This window comes from Amia ocellicauda, chromosome 19, assembly GCF_036373705.1.
Source record: "Amia ocellicauda isolate fAmiCal2 chromosome 19, fAmiCal2.hap1, whole genome shotgun sequence".
NCBI classification, from domain to species: domain Eukaryota; kingdom Metazoa; phylum Chordata; class Actinopteri; order Amiiformes; family Amiidae; genus Amia; species Amia ocellicauda.
In genome coordinates this window covers 25,988,596-26,011,428 of record NC_089868.1, presented here as the reverse complement: position 1 = coordinate 26,011,428, position 22,833 = coordinate 25,988,596, and the positions used below count along the sequence as shown (strand labels likewise).

General features: G+C 41.3%; 2 protein-coding genes across 2 annotated transcripts; one reads left to right on the top strand and one right to left on the bottom strand.

Moving 5' to 3' along the window:
• Positions 1-2,012: 2,012 nt before the first annotated feature.
• Positions 2,013-8,986, top strand: LOC136714417 (interferon-induced protein 44-like). Its single transcript, XM_066691916.1, is given in 7 exon segments — positions 2,013-2,502; positions 4,679-4,730; positions 5,097-5,292; positions 5,691-5,843; positions 6,013-6,184; positions 6,847-6,947; positions 7,416-8,986. Coding segments are annotated over 7 exon segments (1,347 nt in total). The 3' UTR covers positions 7,599-8,986.
• A 2,916-nt stretch (positions 8,987-11,902) lies between these two features.
• Positions 11,903-16,611, bottom strand: LOC136714666 (interferon-induced protein 44-like). The gene is made up of 6 exons (XM_066692263.1): positions 16,576-16,611; positions 16,025-16,220; positions 15,144-15,296; positions 14,807-14,969; positions 13,762-13,862; positions 11,903-13,363 (listed from the first exon to the last, which is right to left on the bottom strand). The coding sequence occupies exons 1-6, from the start codon at positions 16,593-16,595 to the stop codon at positions 13,190-13,192; spliced, it is 807 nt and encodes a 268-aa protein (XP_066548360.1). The 5' UTR covers positions 16,596-16,611; the 3' UTR covers positions 11,903-13,189.
• Between the last annotated feature and the right edge of the window lie 6,222 nt (positions 16,612-22,833).

The following is a 22,833-nucleotide window of genomic DNA, read 5'->3' as shown; positions in this document are numbered from 1 at the left end:
CGGACTGGGCCAAACCAGGTGTCATGACGAATCCTGCACCCCCTGGCTGTAGTGCATCTCCGAGCAGTCACCTTGAGCTGGCACTTGAACACCAGGGGTTGCCAAATATTTCAACATGTAGACTGAAGTATTTGTCATGCCGTTTTCTCTTGGGATGGGGATGACAAATATTACAGCAGGTATACTGAAATATCTGTCACCCCATCGTCTAGCAATTTGAACCTTTATTTTTACACTGGCGTTGGTATACTGAAATATTTGGCACCAATCTAGAGGGGTCTGCGCATGTGTGAAATCTAGGGATGCACGGTATTCAGGGGATGTAGGATTCGTCATAACACCTGTGCGCTGGAATGGGGGAAACTGGGGAAAGGTATACAATGAAAATGGAAAAATAGTTATTCTGGGCTTTCAGCAACTTGTTTTAAATGAAAATTGTTAATAATGCAAATAAACTTTTTTTTTTTTAATAATTTGTTATACTGAACAGAATTTGTAAAAGTAATAGTGTCGTTAAGGTACAATAGAGCTACAATAGTTTCATGCTGGGGAACTATTTCTGGAACTGGAAATAGACACCCAAACTGGTGTCCCTGTTGCTTCCATTTGCTCTATTAATGAGATTAGCTTCCCAATGCTTGCTTGATGTTTCAAAGTCCCAGAATCATTTTAAGTCCTTTTCATAGTAGAAAGGGTCCCCTTTTACAGTACAACAGTACAACTGTGTAGTGATTTATGGAACTGGGAATCCACACCCAAACTGGTGTCCCCCATGCCACAATATTGTATTTGTGATCCGAAGCTGGCTTTCTAATATTTAAAAGAAAGTTCCCAAAACCATTCCTGCTACCTTTGGTAGGAGAGAGGTTCCCCTTTAAGCCTACAGTAGAGTTATGCTGGGGTACATCCCAACCCAATAAATAATACCCTTTTATACCATTTCAGCTCAGCTCCAACCCCTCACTGTCCCGCTGTGCAGCTGCACAGGTACACTTCCATCTATTTTTGAAACCACTTATCCTGGGTTGCTGTGATCCCGGCAGGCACAGGGCGCAAGGCAGGAATACACCCAGGACGGGACGCCAGGCCATCGCTGGGCAACACACACACATATACATACCTACAGGGCAATTTATCACCTCGAGCCAGGATTCAAATCTGGGACCCCCAGAGACCACAGCACTAACCACCGCGTCACCATGCCACCCAGGTACACATTAAGTGCAACTTAAGTGTTTCAGGTGGTGATCACTGCAAGACGGGTGTAAATCCATGTGTGTGTAGCTTTGTAATTTGTACATAGTCTGTCTTGTATCTTGAGGTATGAATCTGTCTCCCCGCCACTTTTGATTATTTATTTCTTAGCAGACGCCCTTATCCAGGGTGACTTACAAAATGTGTTCTTGGGGAGTGAATGTCCTATAAACAGTCCAGAGCTTCTCATTGCCAGGCGGCCCTGTTCGTGTCAGAGCTGGTGTTTTCGTTGCGCGGGCTCACACACAATTCAATTGGAATTTTGAAAAATAGTGCACTTTGCCTCCTGTGATGAAATTGAATTTATCAAAAGCACTCAATATAGTTTTTCAAACAGTTTTCTGTTCAATATCAACCTCTTATCGTTGAACGTGTATCAGTATATTTGATTGGAAAGTAGAATATCCATTTCACACAGTCCCAAGGGCGTTGTGCTTGTGAACGTTGTGCAGTAGAAACTGCTGACAGTGAAAACAGCCCAGTAGTGCAGTACAGATTGGTTAAACATTAAACATGATCTGACAGAATGCAAAATAACTGTAGAGTCTGTTTCAGTTTCAGCATGAGATTTAAAGAACCGTCTTAGAGGGAAAATAAGGAAGAGGAAGAGTAGGACATTTCCTACAACGTGGTTAACTGTGCATGTCAACTATTTTCTTTTTTGGTTGTTTTTTTGCTGTGGGATTCTAAATAAACTAAGTTGCTTTTATGGTGGAATTTCTTACTCCATTTCTCTCCCTCTTGTCATTCGAGGTCAAATGAGTGAAGTGAAGTCAAGGCTTTCTCCTGAGGAGCGCAGGCAGCTGAGCTCCCTGTTTGATGACATGCAGTTCAGCCTGCTCTACAAGGCCAGTGTCCATGGCTTTAATGCACGGGAATTTCACAACAAATGTGACAAACAAGGTCCCACTGTCACTGTTGCCTACAACAGCTCAGGCTTCATCTTCGGAGGATACACCAGCAGGATGTTCTCTCAGACTGGGCAGCACCTCCCTGATGAGAGAGCATTTCTTTTCAGCTTCAAGCGTGGGAGCCCAGAGACCCCCCCACTTCGAGTGCCTGTTGTGGATCCACAGTATGGCATCACTGATGACAGCAGCGGTCCAAATTTTATGGGAGAACTTTTGTTTCTTTATAACCACACAGCTTCAGTTTACAGCAACCCTGTGAAATACTACACCTTTAATGCACAGGAGCTATTTGGCAATGACCCGAGTCTCACCGAGTGCGAAGTGTATCGAGTGGAAGGTAAGTCAATTTAAACCTTCAGACCTGTTTTTGCAGACTGTCCTGCAGTTCAGTACTAATGACTTTAGGTGACAAGTTGAGGCTCTGAAGCTCTTATTGGGATCTTAAAATGGCTGATAGAGTGCTGGGTGTAGATGCCACTTGCTGAAATATTAAGTGAAGTTGAATGAATTAAATTAAGTTACAGAGTTCAGGGTATCTGTGATAAATAGGGCCTTGTGTTTTATGTGATTTGTGTTTTTCAACTGCTGTGCCTTAGATTTCCCTCTAACCTCACCAGTTATAGTAATTTAATTCACAGTTAAGATCTCAACAGATTGAACTTTGACTAATTAGGAAAATAACTAATTACAGTTAGTATAAATGGTAAAAAAAACATTGATAATTTAAAAGACCTAGGAAGAGAGGAAAGTTCAGAGAACTTATTTTTATTTATTAGCACCAAGATCGACAACGTTTGTAAATCCATCCTAAATACTCCTGTTTCATTTTTTTCTCCTCTTAGTACTTTTAGTTTCTTGGGTATTTCTTTTTCAAATTTCTCCTTACTTTACCTGGTTTCTCTTGGTAATGAGGTATCAAAAATGAAGGTTGTGACTTCCATAGTTGATCCTATTCCAACTTCCAAATTCATGTTTGCACTGAAACGGCATTAGTTAAGGTCACAAATGACTTGTTAATAGCTTCGGACTCTGGTTGTCTTTCAATTTTGATCCTTATTGATCTCAGTGCCGCTTTTGACACTGTAGATCATTCCATTTTACTCACTCGTCTTGAGACAGTTTTTGGTGTTACTGATACTGTATTAAACTGGTTCTTATCTCTCTGATCGTTGGCAGTATGTTTCTTTGGGTGGATGTAGGTCCAAAGTTAGTTTGGTAAATTGTGGTGTTCCTCAAGGATCGATTTTGGGTCCAATACTTTTTAGCATTTACATGTTTCCCCTTGGTCACCTTTTAAGACCTTTTGGTCTTAATTAACATTTTTACGCAGATGACACCCAGATTTACATCCAATCAAAACCTGGTGATTTTGTGGCTGTTGCTTTTCTTGAACATTGCATTACTGAGATAAAAAAATTGATGTCTCTAAATTTTCAAAATTGAAAAATTTGGGGGTGATATTTGATGCAAATTTAACATTTGATCCTCATGTCAAGAATACTATTAAAACATAATTCTTCCATCTCAGAAACATTGCAAGACTGCACCCCATGTTATCGTTCTCTGTGGCTGAAAAACTGATCAATACTTTAGTTTTTTCTCGTATTGACTATTGTAATGCTTTACTTGTAGGGGTCTCTAAATCTACCTTAAATAAGTTGCAGTTTGTGCAAAACTCTGCTGCTAGAATCTTGACTAGGACCAGGACAAGTGATCACATCACTCCAATTTTGTAGTCCTTGCACTGCCTGTCTGTCAAGTTTCGTGTTGACTTTAAAATTCTCATGCTTACCTATAAGGCTTTACATGGTTGGGCCCCTAAATATTTGTCTGAACTTTTAACCCCCTACACTCCAATGCATGATCTCTGCTCCTCTGAATCTGTTTTTAACTCTTCCTCTTACTCATCTACATTCTATGGGTGATAGAGCTTTCTCTTCTTTTGCTCCAAAATTGTGGAACTCTCTCCCTTCTGAGGTTAGACATGCTGAATCTTTTAGTATTTTTAAAACTTCTCTTAAAACTAATTTTTTTAGGATTGCTTTTGGGTGATTATTATGTGATTTATTATGTATTCTTTTTTTAAATTATTCTGATTGTATGTTTTCCTTGTTTTTATTTTTGTATTTTAATGTATTTTTTATTTTTTCTTCTAAAGCGCTTTGAGATGCAACTTTTAAAGGTGCTATAGAAAATATTTTTTTATTATTATTATGATGAAAAAGAAACTTGATCGCTGCAGTGGATTTTATCTCTCCTGAGGCTCGGCACTCTTCTTTGGTGGTGTTGGTGGTGGCGAGACTGTGACTGTGTAGTGACAGATACACAAATGAAATTGCAATTTATCCCTCCATGTGGACCATGGATCCCAATGTGGGCCTAGGTGGCCCCCGGACACTGGCCTATATGTGAGTGCCAATGGCACTCCATTTCTACACATTTTTCCACAATATTTCTCTGGTCTGCTCTCGAGTCTGTCCTCACTTATGTCTTTGTTGCCTTTCCCTTGCAAGTCGTGGACGAGCTCCTGGAGACGCCCTGGAGGAGTGTTCAGTGGGAGGCCGAGTGAGTGACCTTGTTTCCTGGGAAACAGATGACAAGGATGTCCACCTGGCAGATGGCTGGACTTCAGAGAGTTTAAATGACTTAAGACAGAGAACTGGTCTTTCATTGCACAGTATCTGTCAGAAACCTTAAGACCTGTGCAAGGTTCAGACACAGGCTTTACCAGTAGCAATGATGGGACCAGAGTCTTAGTGGTCCTGTCACTGCCATTCAGAGTGAGATGTTCTTTGTTTTGCTTTTTTGTGTTATGCTGAAGTCCAAATGAAAGAGGCTTATTAAAGAGGATTACATTTCCTGCAACTGCTCCCCATTACTATAAAACAATTACTCCATGCATTCCATGAACATTGCTCTGTCTTCACACAGGAGAAGACAATAGCTGATGGACTCCATCAAGAGCTACAAGACAATGGTCAGTTCTGTGTCTCAGACCCATGTTCTGCTCATTGGGCCAGTGGGAGCCGGGAAATCCAGCTTCTTCAACTCCGTCAACTCGGTCTTCCGAGGTCACGTGACCAGCCAGGCCATGTCAGGAAGTTCCTCCAGAAGCCTGACCACACAGGTACCAGGGTGCGGTGGGTGTGGTCTCTGATTGTGGAGGTCGGTGCTCTGGGAAGTCTTTGGGTCCGGTCAGCAGCAGGTCAGAGGGTCTCATGAAGGGGGTTTCAGTATAAATAGGTATGGTCTTAGGACTGAAATCAGTTGGACATTGGGAGAAGGTGTACAGTGGGTGAGGCTTAATGACCAAGGAGTGGGGGAGGGTTTAGAATGTAGGAGAGGATTTGGATGAGAGGATAGAATCCAATATTTCCCTGATCTAAACTGTGTTGAAGCTCCATCTGTAGTTCTTGGCTACTGAGGAAAACCCAGCCTCTTGAATCTGCATAATACTGAAAGGGATAACTCAGTGACAATCTGCTATTATTAACCAGACCATTCAAGACCATTTCTCTTTTCCAGTTTCGGACCTATTCAGTCAGGGATGGGTGGAAAGGCAAAGCAGTGCCAATCGCCCTGTGTGACACCATGGGACTGGAGGAGGCCACAGAGGCGGGGCTTGATTTGGACGACCTTAGCAGCATTCTGAAGGGCCACATGCCGGACAGGTACCAGGTGAGGGCAGCCTGCAGGGGCAGTGCAGCACACCTGAGAACATGTGAACATAGATTAGAATTAATTCACAGAGTGTACAATTGAATCAAATAATTATAATTTTTGTATCCATGCTTCAACGCAGCGGTGCAGTGAAGGAGCATTAACCTCCCTCTCCGTCTGTCCCCAGTTCAATCCCTCCTTCCCCCTGCGGTCACACAGCCCAGGATTTCGGGCCTCCATCTCACTGAAAGACAAGATCCACTGTGTTGCTTTTGTGATGGACGCCTGCAAAGTGAAGATCATGTCTCCTAAACTGGAGGAGAAAATGAGCACCATGCGCCAGAAGATCAACCAGCTTGGTGAGCTCCAGAAGCATTGAGCAGAGCACAGCGCCTGCATGAGGCTCGCTTTCAAGCACGATGCAGCCTCTGTTATATTAGATTCAGACTGACAACGACTGCTTCATGTCACACTAAAAACACCTGTGTGTTGTCCTTGTAAACTTCCCTGTATGTCTTTCTGTGGCCATCAGCTGCGTTCTGATTTTTGTGACTGTGAACATAGCTGAACCAGCTGACTCTTCAGACAAGCCATCAGTAATGGTATTGAATGACGAGTGGCAAAGCTGAATTTAGGGTTCATCAGGTAGCAATTTATTTGTATTAGCTGGGAACATTATATAAACCTTATTGTGTGGGACGCTATTGATTACACTGACTTGAGGAAGTCAAAACCTTTTCTACGTCATACTAGATTCTCTACGTTGGCCTCTTTAGTACATGCTACTTAAGAACATGCGTTAGCTAATGTTCTACAAACGGTACACGGCATGAACCTGCTCCTGAGTTCCCAGCGTCACAGATAAGGTTTCTAGAGAGGAGGACTGAGGTCACACAGTGGAATGCAGTGCTTTACTATCTTGTTGCTCTTTCATTGAATGTAAAGTGTGAAAGAAAATCTTTAACCTGTGCCAGGGGTTAACTGCTTGCCTAATGGTGCCCATCCGTGCCGTGTCCCCCAGGTGTCCCCCAGATGGTGCTGCTGACAAAGGTGGACGAGGCCTGTCCTGAGGTTGCGGAGAACACAAGTAATGTGTACCACAGCAGATACATTCAGAAGAAGGTGAGAATTATTTCCCGTTTCCTCGCTGTTGTCCCCAGACGGCACACGCTAGTGTCTGGAGTTTCTGCCATGACGCCCCACTGTGAGCGCAGCCCAGTTCTGACAGGTAATCCACTGTCTCATGGAACGCATTGTACATTTCTTCCGTGCTCCCGTCTTATTTTGTCTCTTTCCTCTTGTCATTCCTTCTCTGTCTTCTGTCAGTCATTCCTCTATTCACTTTTTCTCATTATTCTACTCCTTCTTTCCTACCTTCTGGAAAGCACTCCGAAGCAAGATCAAAGTGCTGTTGCTGCTTATTTATTTCTTTAATTAACCTTGTCTTTCAGTTCTCCACGATTCCTGCTTTCATGCATGAGAGTGGGCCTACCACCAGGGTTATACACACCACGGTTATTCCATGGGTTATGTGCCGGGCTGCAGCCAGGGCAGGGCTCAGCGTGTTTGTCTTTTTCTGTTTTCTCACAGATCCACGAGGCCGGGGCGTGCCTGGGAATTCCCGTCTCCTACATCCTTCCCATCCGCAACTACTCCACAGAGCTGGAGCTGGACACCAACACCGACATCCTGATACTGAGCGGGCTCGTGCAAATGCTGCGCTTCACTGATAACTACTTCGGTGACATTGGCTTTGAGGAAACGTGTGACTAGAATCCAGAGCTTCTAGAACAGGGCTTCCCAACTTCACACTCAGTGAGACCCCATATGCACACCCCCAAAATGCTTCAGCATGTCTTTTTATCATGAATATTGCATTGCTATACTAATTAATGCAGTTTATGCTTTAAAATTAAGTTCTACATAAAATTATAAATATGATAAAATGATTATATTTACAAACATTAAAGGAAAAAAATCACACTTGGAAACCAGTGTTCTAGAAGTATCCAGTAACCAGGCCATTTTCTGGCTGGACATGTGAGTGGATCGATGTAGAAGCTACTTCAGCACACTTACATAGCAGCCACCACACTTTCTGTAACTTGGCAAGATGCTCACCACACAAAGATATGCCATTAAAAATTACTGTTCGCTACAAGGAATATTGACAATAGGTTTGAAAATATTGAAATAGGCAGGTGGAGTTAGCGAGTTATTTTAACCACACAGTTGTGAGGGAGTAGCTGCTGTAAAAACAAAATGACACAAGAGTGGATGTATGAGCGCGATCGGTTTATGATCACATGCTGCATGAGGAACTGCATCCATCTGTGTGGATAGAGCTCTCTCTCAGCGCCCGTATCGCAGTTATCTCTCTGCAATTCATATAATATAGTTGTGATTTTCTATTAACCTACTCCCTTTTTATTCCAGTCCTTCCTATGGTTTTCAGAAGCATGTTTAAAAATCATGTTTGACACGCACACACTCGCGTACATATGCTACTACTACTACTACTACTAAAACTACTTCAGTTTGTTAGTTTAGCTGTTCAATGTGTTCAATGTGGTTCTTGTGTTTCCTGTTTGCCTATGATGGCATTCATGTAACAATCTTGAAAACACCTTTTGACATTTTGTTTTCATGAGGACAGTTTACAGGTTACATTTTTTTTTAAAGGACAGCCATCAAGTAATTAACCAAAACTAAAAATCTCTCTCGCTCTCTCTCTCTGCCTGTGGGTTACAGATGTCCTGTCTTGTGACACGCAGTCTCAGTGTGGAGCAGTAGAGAGCAGCAGTAGTGTCGTCTAATTTTCTAAATTTCTCACTGAAACTCTTGTTTGCTAAATTGAATCAGTGTGGTTACAGATAATTCATATTATATATTATTATTTATTAGCAGAGGGTGACATACAGCTGTCACAGTTCACACATTTCTCTAAACATGCAACAGTAAGACCAAGAAAATACAACTCGCCATACGTACTGGAAGTTTCTGAACTAAGAGCAAGTCCAAACCATAGTGCAAGTTCCACCCCTGTAGGGATTTTGCACAATGTATTCCCAGATCAACAGTAACCCCATCCAGCCATGTTCTACTGAACCAGGGATTGTGCATCGCAGGATAATCAGCCACCCGATTATTTATGTAATTATGATTGTATGTATGCATTTATTTTTGTAACCCAGCTATTCTACTAACATTTACTTAAAAATAAAATATGCTGTAAATTCTCAGCTTTACACACCTCCATCTCTCAAGATTATATCTGATTATAAATGTGCATTGATTTTCAATATCGTATGAATGTATGCATGGAGAACATCCACAAAAACATGTCCTTTTCTAATGGCTAGAGTCCGTTCTGTAATGTGGGTTATATTTACATTATTCATTTTCTCTTTATACAGTCTTCTTAGAACAATAATATGGTTCAAAATGGCATGCACAATTACCACACTGATGCAATAATTCAAGACTCTTCTGGCAGTGCAGGGGTATTGCCCCCACTTCAGTTTTATCACGGGTGTCTGTGGCATCGCTTCCAATCTCTGGCGTATTTGACTTTTTTTTAATACAATTCACAGTATATAGCACACAACCTCACACGCACTCACATTCCCGTTATTTCACTGGCATGCATGACCGCACTCAAGCCATCTGCTATACCAGTGATAAAAGGCGCCCGTTTTTACAATTCATTTTGTCCATTTCTACAGAACCCACATTTGAACCCCCTTTTTAGCCCTGCTTTTGGGGAACCGCCCGAAAACGGCGATCCCCCAAGATTGCCGGCGTGGTAGAGAACCGACCACCACTGAAACTCACCCCATGGGAAGCGACATCCCCCCTTGGGGCTCGATCTCGCTTCTCATGGAGAGGCCCGGGGCAACAATCACTGGGGCTCTCAGGGGCTTCGCTGTGACGCTGCGCTTAGCCCGCTGAGCCACCGCGCCGGCAGATGCCTCCGCTCCGCCGCCCCCCTCTCAGCGCACACTCATCTGCGCACACAGCACTGCGCAGGGTCCGAGCCTGACGTCACCGGAGAGAAACACAGCGGCGTCTGTGTAAATACATCCTTTACTCTACGGATATCATAATCAAGCGCCGCGTTTTTGCATTGCGTGTTGGTTTGCGTCGGGGCTCTCAGTGCATGCACTGCGAAGAAGGATGCAACATGCACGGCGTGTCCTACAGTAAGTCGGCTTGTTGTGCGCTTTGTCCACTCGGCGGTGGTCAGTGCACAGCTCTCACACACAGCTGCTCTGTACCAGTACGGCCTTATATCAGCGCCTGCGCAGCATCACACCCTGTTCCCAGGGGTCCCGCTGGCATGGTGAGCAGCGCTGTGCTGTGTGAAGCGCTTGCCATCATCAGTTGCGTCAGTATGTTTGTATGGGTCAGTATTTGGACGATATTTGGGGTGATACACACACGTCATATGCTCAGTTTCATTAGTACTCCTGTAGATTCCCATGCATGTTAGTAAGCTTTCAATACTAAGAGCAATGTCAGTTTTCAATCTTCGGTTGCATTGCTCTTTCTTTCAGTTTGGATCAGCCTCCTCTCTGGCAGTGTGCTGGGATTGTGGTCCACTATTGAGATCCACTCCCAGCGCTCCCCTGTCTGCAGGTGTGGTCAGAGTGCGAAATACACTCACCTAAAGGATTATTAGGAACACCATACTAATACTGTGTTTGACCCCCTTTCGCCTTCAGAACTGCCTTAATTCTACGTGGCATTGATTCAACAAGGTGCTGAAAGCATTCTTTAGAAATGTTGGCCCATATTGATAGGATAGCATCTTGAAGTTGATGGAGATTTGTGGGATGCACATCCAGGGCACGAAGCTCCCGTTCCACCACATCCCAAAGATGCTCTATTGGGTTGAGATCTGGTGACTGTGGGGGCCAGTTTAGTACAGTGAACTCATTGTCATGTTCAAGAAACCAATTTGAAATGATTCGACCTTTGTGACATGGTGCATTATCCTGCTGGAAGTAGCCATCAGAGGATGGGTACATGGTGGTCATAAAGGGATGGACATGGTCAGAAACAATGCTCAGGTAGGCCGTGGCATTTAAACGATGCCCAATTGGCACTAAGGGGCCTAAAGTGTGCCAAGAAAACATCCCCCACACCATTACACCACCACCACCAGCCTGCACAGTGGTAACAAGGCATGATGGATCCATGTTCTCATTCTGTTTACGCCAAATTCTGACTCTACCATCTGAATGTCTCAACAGAAATCGAGACTCATCAGACCAGGCAACATTTTTCCAGTCTTCAACTGTCCAATTTTGGTGAGCTTGTGCAAATTGTAGCCTCTTTCTCCTATTTGTAGTGGAGGTGAGTGGTACCCGGTGGGGTCTTCTGCTGTTGTAGCCCATCCGCCTCAAGGTTGTACGTGTTGTGGCTTCACAAATGCTTTGCTGCATACCTCGGTTGTAACGAGTGGTTATTTCAGTCAAAGTTGCTCTTCTATCAGCTTGAATCAGTCGGCCCATTCTCCTCTGACCTCTAGCATCAACAAGGCATTTTCGCCCACAGGACTGCCGCATACTGGATGTTTTTCCCTTTTCACACCATTCTTTGTAAACCCTAGAAATGGTTGTGCGTGAAAATCCCAGTAACTGAGCAGATTGTGAAATACTCAGACCGGCCCGTCTGGCACCAACAACCATGCCACGCTCAAAATTGCTTAAATCACCTTTCTTTCCCATTCAGACATTCAGTTTGCAGTTCAGGAGATTGTCTTGACCAGGACCACACCCCTAAATGCATTGAAGCAACTGCCATGTGATTGGTTGGTTAGATAATTGCATTAATGAGAAATTGAACAGGTGTTCCTAATAATCCTTTAGGTGAGTGTATAACTCATTTTAGATTAAACTGTGTATACTACGTGAAAAGGGTACCCTCTAGGAGTATATCCATTAAAATAACCTGTGGAATTGGCTTCATTATGACGTTTTGCCACGAAGCTCTTCAAATGTTTGCTCACTAATAGGGGTGTATAACGATTCCACACATTTTCAATTCGGTTCAATTTTATATTTTATTTGTTATTTTTCTTCACACACTTGTCTCCAAATTCATAACCTTTTTTGATAAAAATCGAACAATTATTTGAGCACTAGCCAGGAAATCAACAATAACAGTATTAACAGTACATGAACAGTGAGGTCTTATGAAACGCACTTGGATGGACTTTCAGTGGCTCTAGATTAGCATGAACAGTTTTTCTGGAGTTTCGTGATTGAATTGCAGGATCGCTCAGGACAGGCAGACAGGAGCTGGATCAGCTGCCAATCAACTGTGTATCAAAACGTGCACAAACACAATAATAATAATACAATTTACACACACAAATATATAAATCAGTACGCACATATCTTAGAAGACATATACAATTATAAAACCAAGAACCAGTTATAAAATTAGCAGGGAACTGAAATATGACAGCCTATAGTATTATGCAGCATGACAGCGCTTTGAAATGGTATCTATTACAGCTGTGCATCAGTGCACTACAGCACCTATAATATAAAATAATTACCATCAGACAGGTGACTGATCAAACACTGATCCAGAGACCCGGATCCAGACTGAATTGCACAGGACATAGAAACTTGCCCAGCCGATCACAGGGCAGGCAGACGAGCTATAGCAAGTGCAAATACTGACAATCATATATGAATATATGACTTGTAGAAAACCAACACGATTATAACTCTTTCACAATTACTAAGTTGTATTAACAGCCCAGATGTTGTATTCAGTCTATCCTACCGCATAAACTGTAGGTTGGAGAAGAAAGTGCTTAAAACGCATTACATTTGAGGAGTTCACAGCTGAAACGCCGTATAGGTATTTAATTCAAATATTTAGTGACATAGAAGGACGGAACGGAGAGATATTTACTGTCTGCTGTGGTTTTGTTTTTCTGATAATTTAATTAATATTGCTTTGGTGAAGCCAAATAAATAAATAAATAAATCACGACCTCGTCTTTAAATTTGATGGTCGATCTTCGATTTCGATTAAACAATGTTCACCCCTAATCACCAATACTGGTGGCTGGATAGTTAACGTCCCTCACTGCTGCTGGATGACTGACTTCAAATCTTTGATTGACTGACCAGCCGTAACATCAGACACACACTGTGATTGGCCTGCTGAGTGTTGTGGGTGGATGCTGGACATTTGAATGTATTGCTTCTTCATTTATTGGTCTTTCTGTCAGTCACCCAGAATATTACTATGGAACATTTGCAGCACTAATGTACTGAGAGCACTGTGCTGAGAGTTGCAGAGAAATGCTGTTTTTACATAAATATAATTAATTTGAAACCCTATTTTGCCTGCAGCACATTCTCAAAGTGGTCGTTGGCGAAGTGAAGTGTCTGCAGCAGGGCAGAGAGGATGAGGACGTCAAGGTCGTCATTCAGGCTGGTTTCCTCGTGGTAGTTCTTCACTGGGAGGATGTGGCTGACTGGGATGCCAACTGTCTGACTGCACTTCTCAATCTGAAACACAAGGGTGCAGGAGGGGTTTATGAAGCTCAGTCCCAGCGTGAGATACAGCACACAAACATATATGAAGTACTGTTCATTCACTTCATAGCCTGGGTTAAAGATGATGAATGCCCTTGCCTCAATAAAAAAAATAAAGTAAAGTAAATGAGTAAAGTATAGAAATCCATTCATTTTCTGACTTCATTGATACTTGAATCCCTAAAGACAGAGTATTATTCAGTCTTCCTCACACTGGTCACTCAGTTTAGATGAGGTGGTGTGTTTTCCCGTCCTCTTATGTTTGCTGGTAGTACATGCTATGCTGAGCTGAAACAACCTGCGGTGAAGAGCTTGTGGGGGGCTGTGTGATAGGGAGACGCATATTTCCAGCAGCCGCCATCCAAGCCTACCTGTTGTTTCATGTAAATGCTGGTGTACACCTTGCAAAGATCTTCCTTCACCAATGGACAGGCTGTGTCCACCTTAGTCAACAGCACCACCTGAGGGAGACCTGAGCAAAAGAGCAAATCAGTTTTCCCTGCCGTCTCGTGTTTTATACAATCAGGTGACCTCACTCGGTCTGAACTGTGTGTTACTGCGGACTACACACCAAAACTGGCCTCCAGCTCTCCAAATCAACAATATACGCATCTCTCTCTCTACTCATTTTCACTTTTTTGTTTTTTGTTCTTAAATAGGCAAAAATAAAGTGTCTGAAAAGTCACTCCCTGCTTTTAGTTATTGTTACCTCAAATAAAATTAATAATTGCGGAAAAAAAAGCGTCATAGAACCAAAATTTCATGAAATTCCAGTGCAGCTCTCAGTTCAAGATCAGATGTGGTGCAGAGCTTGTGTAGAGTGACTTTTCAGACACTTAAAGAACTATGAAAGAGGAAGAACAATCATGTTTATCATGAAATGACAGACAGAGAGCGACCTTGTATGAATACAATTTAGAGCATTAAACTCACTCTATAAAATAGCAAACTCTAAAATACATTCTCCTGTTGGTAAATCATGAAATAAAAAACCCACCTGTAACATAAATGACACAGAGATATAATATATGATGAAACTGACATGAGATTAATAACTAATTAATAAGACTTTATAATGAATTAGACATTTGTGCTTTCAATCAAACACTTTCGGACACTGTTGTCTATTGCCATGTGAACATGCAGATTTAAAGTTTTATTTTAAGTGCACATATTTTAATATAAATAAATGGAAACTGTGATGACATTGTATTGCCCACGAAATACAGAAACTGAGGCTTATGTGTCACAGGCTTCCCTTGTTAAAAGTAATAAGCCCAGTTAACTGCTATTAGTTTTTCTCTGGTAATAATTTCAGCTTAATTGTGATTTCTGCAGCTGCCCGGATTGAGTTTGAACAACACTGAGGTTTTAACAAAGTTTTCAAGAATGGTGTCTCCATCTGGACTGCCTCACCCAGATCACTGAGCTTGTTGCGGACTCTCTTCACCTTATCCATAATATTAGGTTTCAGGAGGCTTAATTGATCCGCTGCCACAATGTAGATGATGCAGTGAGCCTGATCTGTCACAGGGGGTCTATTACTGGGGTCAGGTTTCAGGGGTGACACAGGATTAAACTTGTGCAGAGAGAGAGAAACAAATATTCAAATAATTCATGTTTGTGAATATTTTGCAATATTTTTTACATACAATTTTGTGGGCAGATATAAACAAAATAACACACTCAAAAAGGGTTTGTCAAAAATAGCTTTAAGGCTGTGGGAGGGTTATAGCATATCAGTTTGATTTACCTCGTATCCATCTTTCATGAGTCCTTTTGCTGCACTGATGATGTCCTCAGGATGTATCCCCTGCTCGTCTACCTCCTCCATGCCCATGACGTCACACAAAGTGAAAGGCAAATATGATCCTGTTTTTTTATCTCTTAAATTATAGGCAGTAAACTGGTTGATAAAAGATAAACAGAGGATTTTTCTGTTATTTGTATTGTATAATTTTTCCATTCACCATTGAGTGACAAACATCTAAAGAGAGATGTGGTTTGATTTCCACAGTCTCGTTACTCTCAGTTCCTGGATTGTCTTTAATCATAAAGCGGAGCTCTGGGTTACTTATCTTAAATGAAGACGCTGTGTTCTGAATAGGACCATTACAAGTGTGTTTCATGCTGAGCAGCGCTAGATCAGTTAAAGACACTTTAAGACTTCTGCACTGGGAGATCAGAGCTCTTCAGAAGAACAAATACCCAGGACACTGAAACACTTTACTCCCTGAAGACAGCACTGAGCTTTCAGTTAATAATAGGCAATATATCCCCACCAATCAATCGAAACATTGCCATGACTGTGTCACGAGGTCTGATGATGTGGTTCACATACTGAGTCATCTGAGCTCAGAATCAGCAGCTGTTTGGCACTCAGACCCAGCCTTTACTGCACAACAGTCTTCATGGTAGCAGGATGAAGTCAAGGGTCAACTGAGCAGAACGTCTCCAAACCCCAGTCAGTAAAATCATTGTATATCCTTATTTGTGTCACAGTTATGCAGTGCTTGCTTTATCATGCTCTGTGTAACAAATTAATTTAAAGCACATTTTTATATAACAATCCAATGCACAGGAATTTTCATTCACTCTAATTAGTAGTTTTTCGTACTTTAGATTCCTACTTACCTTCTTGGTAACACTATTACTGCCCTCTCTGACTACTGCCCGGGATGACAAACGATCCTGGAAGATGGATCCAACTGTGTTGAGGAAACTGGACTTCCCAGCGCTGATCTGCCCGAGCATCAGGATCCTGAATTCTGACCATTCCTCCCCTGGTGGCTTTAAATTCCTGATTTCCTTCATCAGCCTCTCTTTCTCCCTGTAGACACGACAAGCCTTACAAAGGTTAGCAAAGCTCTGTACACAACCAAAATACCTCACAGGGATGTCATCTGTGACACCAGAGAATGTATTTATATTTTTAGATATGTTTTTAAAACAAAAACACATTACAACAAGTTCAGATTATTTCTCATGTCCCACTGAAGAATTAAGTAGAAATGCAGTGTTATTTTTATACTTGTGTATTAAATATCTACATATTTTAATTGTCAACATGGCATTAGAAATGTAGTTGGATGTTTTAGTTCTGTCTCTTTTGAGAAAGGCAGACACTAAACACATTCAGTGTATGACTCTTGATGCTTTGTGTGGCCTTTATACTGGATACTCACGGTCTCCCCCAGTGAATCATCCGCCACGGAGTTTTAAGTTCTGAAAACACAAATGATTGACGATTGAAAGACATTTCACTCGGCCTTCCTCCCTTGTCTTTTTACAGTTTTACAGTCTACAGTATGCACAGTTTTAAGTCCCTATAGCACCACAATTCAACACTTCTGTAACCACTTCAATGCACTTTCTGCTTTAATATTATAACCGTTTGGCCTAAAAGGAAACGCAGGGACTGCTCTTTATTTAACGACTCGCTCTTATATCAACCTTACAAGGACAGCAGACTGACACTGAACCAAAGACATAAGGGAGGCCGTCAAAGCATTACCTGACACGGCCAGGTTGGACATACAGAGGGGAGGGAGCACCGAGGACAGCCTCGCTATCCTCTGGAAGTCTGCGCTCCACGAACAAGACCTATATGTTAAAGGTCATCTTGCATGAAAAATTAAATGTGGGTGGTCGTAGGCAGGGTGTTGTAATTATAGTTTCTCTGGTTACAGCAGCTATTGCCGAAATACAACACCAAAGGGCGTCACAATATCATGGTTTTATTTAATATCTCTCTCTCCCTCTCATGTGTACGTCAAAGTAACATAAAATATGTTATATTATGTTAGAAGAATGTTATATATCCTTACAATATTAATAACACACAACAACAATACATATAACCTCACATCATCCCTCCCTCTTAATAGAGCCAATATAACACCCTCCTCCAGTCGGCAGGACAGCAGCACCGCGTCTCTGTGTGAGCTCTCCCCAGCGCTCAGCCCCTCTGTCCTGTCAGCTCAGTCTGAGGTGGCCTGTGTCAATGGCCAGGCTGTGGACACTGAGTCTGTGCCTCGTCAGGGCGTGTCTTTCTTTGTGAACTTTTACTCTGATCACAGACTCAGTCGGTGTAAAATCTCTATTTAGGACCCGATAACATTCCAGTTTAGTAATTTATTTTGTTTCATTTTTGCAATGTTCTATGCATCCGTTTTTTTAAATAATTTTATTTAATGTCTATGTCTCCTTATATATTATATGAACATTTAAATTGTATGCGTATTTTAAAATACACATCAGCATATATTATATTGTAGCATATCAGGGTATGTGTAGAGATCTCGAGTCTCACTAAGAGGCTTAAGCCTTTTAGTGGTGTGGTAAGTTCACTGCATTGTGATGCGGGAGAACAGGGTGCAAGACCCCAGACGAGAGAGATGGGTATGGGTTATCATAACGTACTGCAGTGCAGGGTCTTACCTTTGGGTGGGGGTGGGGGTGGGGGGGTTGCGGATTTGTTTCCCATCTCTGCTCTGAAATAAGATCATATTTAGACAGACACATTGCACAGGAGTCCATGTGTCAAGGACATATAAAAGTATCTAAACAATTAGGATATTTATATCATTTTTAAAAGGTATTTATACACACACAAGTTCTAGCTGTGGAAATTTTAAATAATTTGATAATCTATTCCTGCAAATGTGGAGTATTTGAATATTTGATCTCTAATTAAAAAACATAAACACTTAAAATTAAAAGCTGTAATTTGCAACAGAATTTAAAAAGCTCCTTTACAACTTCATAGTATTTTAACCTACTTTCACAACTCATAAAATACACTCTCTGTTTTTAAACAAAGTGCAACACAGAGTTTGAAAAGTGATGTATAATTCCGGTTAGAAAGCAGATGCATATTAGTCAGTCATGTAATTGACTTACCAGTTGGATGATCTTGAGCTGCTGTGGATACTGATGGTAGAGTAGCTGAATGTGTAGCTTCACAGAGGAGCACTGAGGTCCAATCAGACAGTGACTCCTAAAAATGAAACTTATTGAGATTGCTCATTCCCAGAGTCTGTGTCTGATAATGCTGAGGAGGAAGGGGTCAGGTTTGAGATGGTTTTGGTTTCACTTTTAACGTTTACAGATAAACATATGTAGCGTAAGGTACACTTATAAATTTCAATTAAAGAAGTGAACTTATAGTATCACCTTATCACGAATCCTGGAATCTTGTAGAGCTCAATTTCTGTAATAATTGGACGCAGACACCAATTCCAAAGATATAAATTGTCAAATTTATTCAAAACAAAGACTAAATGTAGCACTACACTAATTATACAAAAGGGAAAAACTAATTCAAACTCAACTCTAGATCAACAAATCAAAGACAAATCACTTCCGTGACCAAATCAAAGACCATGGGATCGCATATGATAACACACAAATCGTTAAACAAAAAAGGTTATAAACACATTGACTACAATACCGGTTAGTAAGACGAAGGTGAGTCTCTCGTTAGTATTATTAGTCAGACATTAAATAACTACGCAGGTTAGTATTTATGTCAGGTAACTTCTCGTTATATATATATCAGTCTCATTTACGTTTAGGTGGAGAGAAAGATCCCATCATTACTTGTTACCACAATTTCCCTTAACTGATTATTATTCAATGATTAAGGATAGGCAGGGCCACCAATAATCTAATGTCTATTAACTTGTGTCAATTTCAGACTAAACAGGAATGAGAAGATATTTCTCGGCGTTGACAGATTTTATTTCTAAAATTATCAACAAAACAGTTTAATGCAACACACGTTTATATTTAAGAAAACTAAATGATATTACACATTCTAGAGTTATGAATCACAGATTAACATTTCTAATTGATTTCTCACATGTCATGAATCATGAACTCCAAACTGTTAAACTTATCTGAACTTCGTCGCAGAGAGGCCTCTCTGTCTTCGGGCTCAGATAACAGCACACGGCACGAGGTCCGTGTGGTTTGGAACAAAGGCAGTCCGGTTCGGCTTTGTCCAAGAACTTCCACTCAGTCGATGCACCTGGAAGTTGGGGTTTCGCAAATGTAGAGTCTTTTCCAAACAGATTTTCCACTGGTTTGAAGGCTCCAAGGTTGTGCACAAAATCTTCTTGGCAAGCAGGGTCTCTCACCGTACTTATTGAAGACAAAGTCTTTGAGGAAAGCAGAGCCCTGTTCGTTCCAAGGGTCAAGTTTCTTAAGACTCAAATAGCTATTTAAATGACTGACACTTTCGTATTCAGTCGACTTAGTCAATTGTCCAGCTGTAAAACTCCACTGATCAGGTGGGCACAGGCGGGCAGCGCAGTCTGTAAAGTTCTTTATTTAATAAAGTCCTTTAAAATAATTCTTCGTACGGCTCAATCTCCTTCTCCCAGTTTAACCCTTCTGTTGCCGCCAAAGACTTGGTTGTTTTCTGGTTCCGGTTCTGGCAACAGAGGTACAGGTTGAGCTGTGGCAGCGAGTTACTGGTTCAGGTGAGAGAGAGAGAGAGAGGCCGTGCGCTGTTCTTTATACGTCTGTCCGATCAATAGATGGTTGGTTCTTGAGTTTGTGAGATTGGATTTCGGTTTCAGCCCCCAGTGTCCTATTGGAGGGGGGCTTGATTTATGACTGATGTCAATCCATGCCATCTTTTGGAAATGCTGGTTGGCCTGGGTTCGTAGCTCTGTGTCGGGATTTCGGCTCTCGTCCATTTCAAAGAGTTTTTATTACCTACAGGCCCCCTTCCCCAGACATCTCACAGCAGGACTCCAAACTATTTGGCTTATTCTCGGTGCCATCCTCCCAAAACTGTCACTTTGATGTAAACCAGTCCCACGCTTTAAGGAAATCTGATAACTTTGGGGGGAGAGGTCTTCTTTGGATCAGTGCTTCAGCTCAGAGCTAAAATGCTCTTATCAAAATAACCCATCATAATGCTACAGGGCAAACATACAAAATCAGCAGGGGATCAAATACATTTTTCCCTCACTATAGCCTGAAATTGATACATTTTAAAAGTGCAAGATAACTGGCCCTTTTATTGTGGGTTTCAAGGTAAAGTAAGTTGCTGATGGACGTTTCATGTTTAATGGCAATGCTTAATAAACATATTATCATTATGCTCTCTATATTGCTGAAGATCTCACAGTTGCATTTGGATGTTTCCTACTTCACAACTTGCTCTGAACTGGTATCAGAACTGCCAGAGTGCCAGTCAGAGTTCAGCAGGTTCACTACTGACATTGAAACACTGCTCGTTCATTTCAGTTAGTTTTTTTCAAGATTTTCTAAGTTTACAACCTCACCTGATGTTGTTCACGTCCCCCGGACGTAGGGGGACCAGCCTTCTGAACTGCAGTTAGACCTGTGTGAACTACAAGCTGACCCCTTCTGGTTGCAAAGAAGAATGAATGGGGTGTTCAGTTTTGGAAGCTGCTTCCAGAGCCCTGTTTCCCCCACCTGGCTTTATGACTGGGAGTACTTAAGTTTGTGAAAACAACTTCTCCACAATGAATCACTGGAAGTTAGTGGAATTAAAAATAGGGCAGCTGTTAGTGCCCCAACAGGATCACTTTCAAGGGTCACACTCATTAATAATGATTGTATTCATTTTCTCAGGGGGGATCACCTTTGGTGAGGTTTTATATTTAAATATTGAATTTACTTGTATAGTGTTACTGCATGTTTAGTAATACATGGAAATGTATGGGTTACATAATGTGCAACTTTCAATAAATATGTGGCCCCCCACAGGGTTTAAGTGAAAATTTTGGTAGGTCACAGTTGCTCATCTCTGTACTAAAGGCTGGTTTCATAGATTGAAAGAAAAATTGAAAACCAAGATTGAGTCAGTTTCAATCTGTATTAATATACAAGAAATTACCTGCTTTCCTCAGTTTCATGTTCGTAACTTAACCAGGTTAAGTGTTGGTCTGGTTTGGCCGGGTGTGGTTGCTTGAAAGAAGTAATAGAAATGTGGCAAAGTACAATTGAATGACACAAAACACAGGTATTCACTTATGAAACATTTTTCTATTAAAAGCAGCACCAATTGCATCAGAAATATAGGTTTTGCTTGCCTCAGGGTTAGTATAGTGTAAGTATGAGCCTGTATCTTATCCGTTTATCATGTTTTGTCAGAATCCACTTTCTAATACCCATCAATCAAAATGCAATAAGTTAGGTGTGCCCATGTGTAATGTGCCACTCACGGGTCAGTCAAATATAGCATTTTGTCTAACCCTTAATAACACTGGGTGGATATACTGTGCAGTGAGTGCGGAGACATTAAAATTAGCACCCATGTCTGTGTGCTGTTGAATCCTGTCTGTTCTGTTTCAAAGGCATATAGCCAAACTTAATTTCATCTGTTGCTTTTTAAAGGATTTATTTCAGTTATCCACTGGTTTCAATTTAACTTAGTATGATACACCCATGACATATCTGCACAGAAACCTCACTGTTTTATATAATTGAGCGCTCACTTGGAACAAAAACCAACAGGGTAGGGGGTCCTCCAGGACCAGGATTGGGAAGTGTATTGGTATTGTTTTAACATTGCATTGGCAGTTTTCTACTTAACTATATTAATTTTGTTTGTGGTTTCAGGAGGATATTTGTATTTGGTATATATGTGTAACTTGGTAGTTGCTCAAAGAAAATTTAAAATGTCCTTAAGCCCAATTCCATAGGTAGTGTAGCCGTGAAACACATGATAGACTGTCCCATATTGACTGCCAAATAGTGTCACTTATGCCTATGTTCAATTAAAATGTTGTCCCATGCACTGTGTTTAAAAGAATCATTTACATTCAAGATTGTATTGAATTCAAAGATATTACATTCAAGATAAGTTATTTTGTACAGTTATGCTATTGAGGAGACGCTTTCACTTTCGGTCCATTTTCACATTGTTAAGGAGCCATTATCTTCTAATCATTATCTGCAGCTTCCTCTTGTCATTAACAGTGAGTCATTTCCCCACACGTACGCGGCGGTGCTAACTGCAGTCTGGCACACAAACACACTTTCTGTTTCTGTTTCATAAGTGTCTCCTGTGGCTGGTGGGTTGGCGGTTGTTTTTCCATCTTTTCGAATGTTTTATCCTGCTTGTAGGTTGCCCTGGTTGTAATGTAAATGATTTCTGTACAGGTACGTCAGGGGTGAGCTGACTCCCTGGATAGTATAGAGGGGCTGAGGCGAAAGGCATAGTCAAGGAAACAAGCAGCTGTTAAATCGATCGGCAAATAAATAGATTTAGAGATAGTTATATAGACATAGATTTAGCAATAGATAGATAGATACATAGATTGTGTGGTAGAGTTAGCCCCAGCAGTCTAGAAAAATTATTTTGTTTAATATAATCTTTAAATTACATCAATTGTCCAATTACATAATCATGTCCCACCAACACATTTGCCTCTTCAACACAAACACTATTCTTGTTTATA

Excerpts from the sequence above, each read along its gene's own strand:
- LOC136714666 (XM_066692263.1), bottom strand. The coding sequence starts at position 16,595 with ATGATTCACTGGGGGAGACC. Across the intron at positions 14,970-15,143 it reads TCATGAAAGATGGATACGAG|TTTAATCCTGTGTCACCCCT; the intron begins GTAAATCAAACT and ends TCTCTGCACAAG. Across the intron at positions 13,364-13,761 it reads GCATTTACATGAAACAACAG|ATTGAGAAGTGCAGTCAGAC; the intron begins GTAGGCTTGGAT and ends CTTGTGTTTCAG.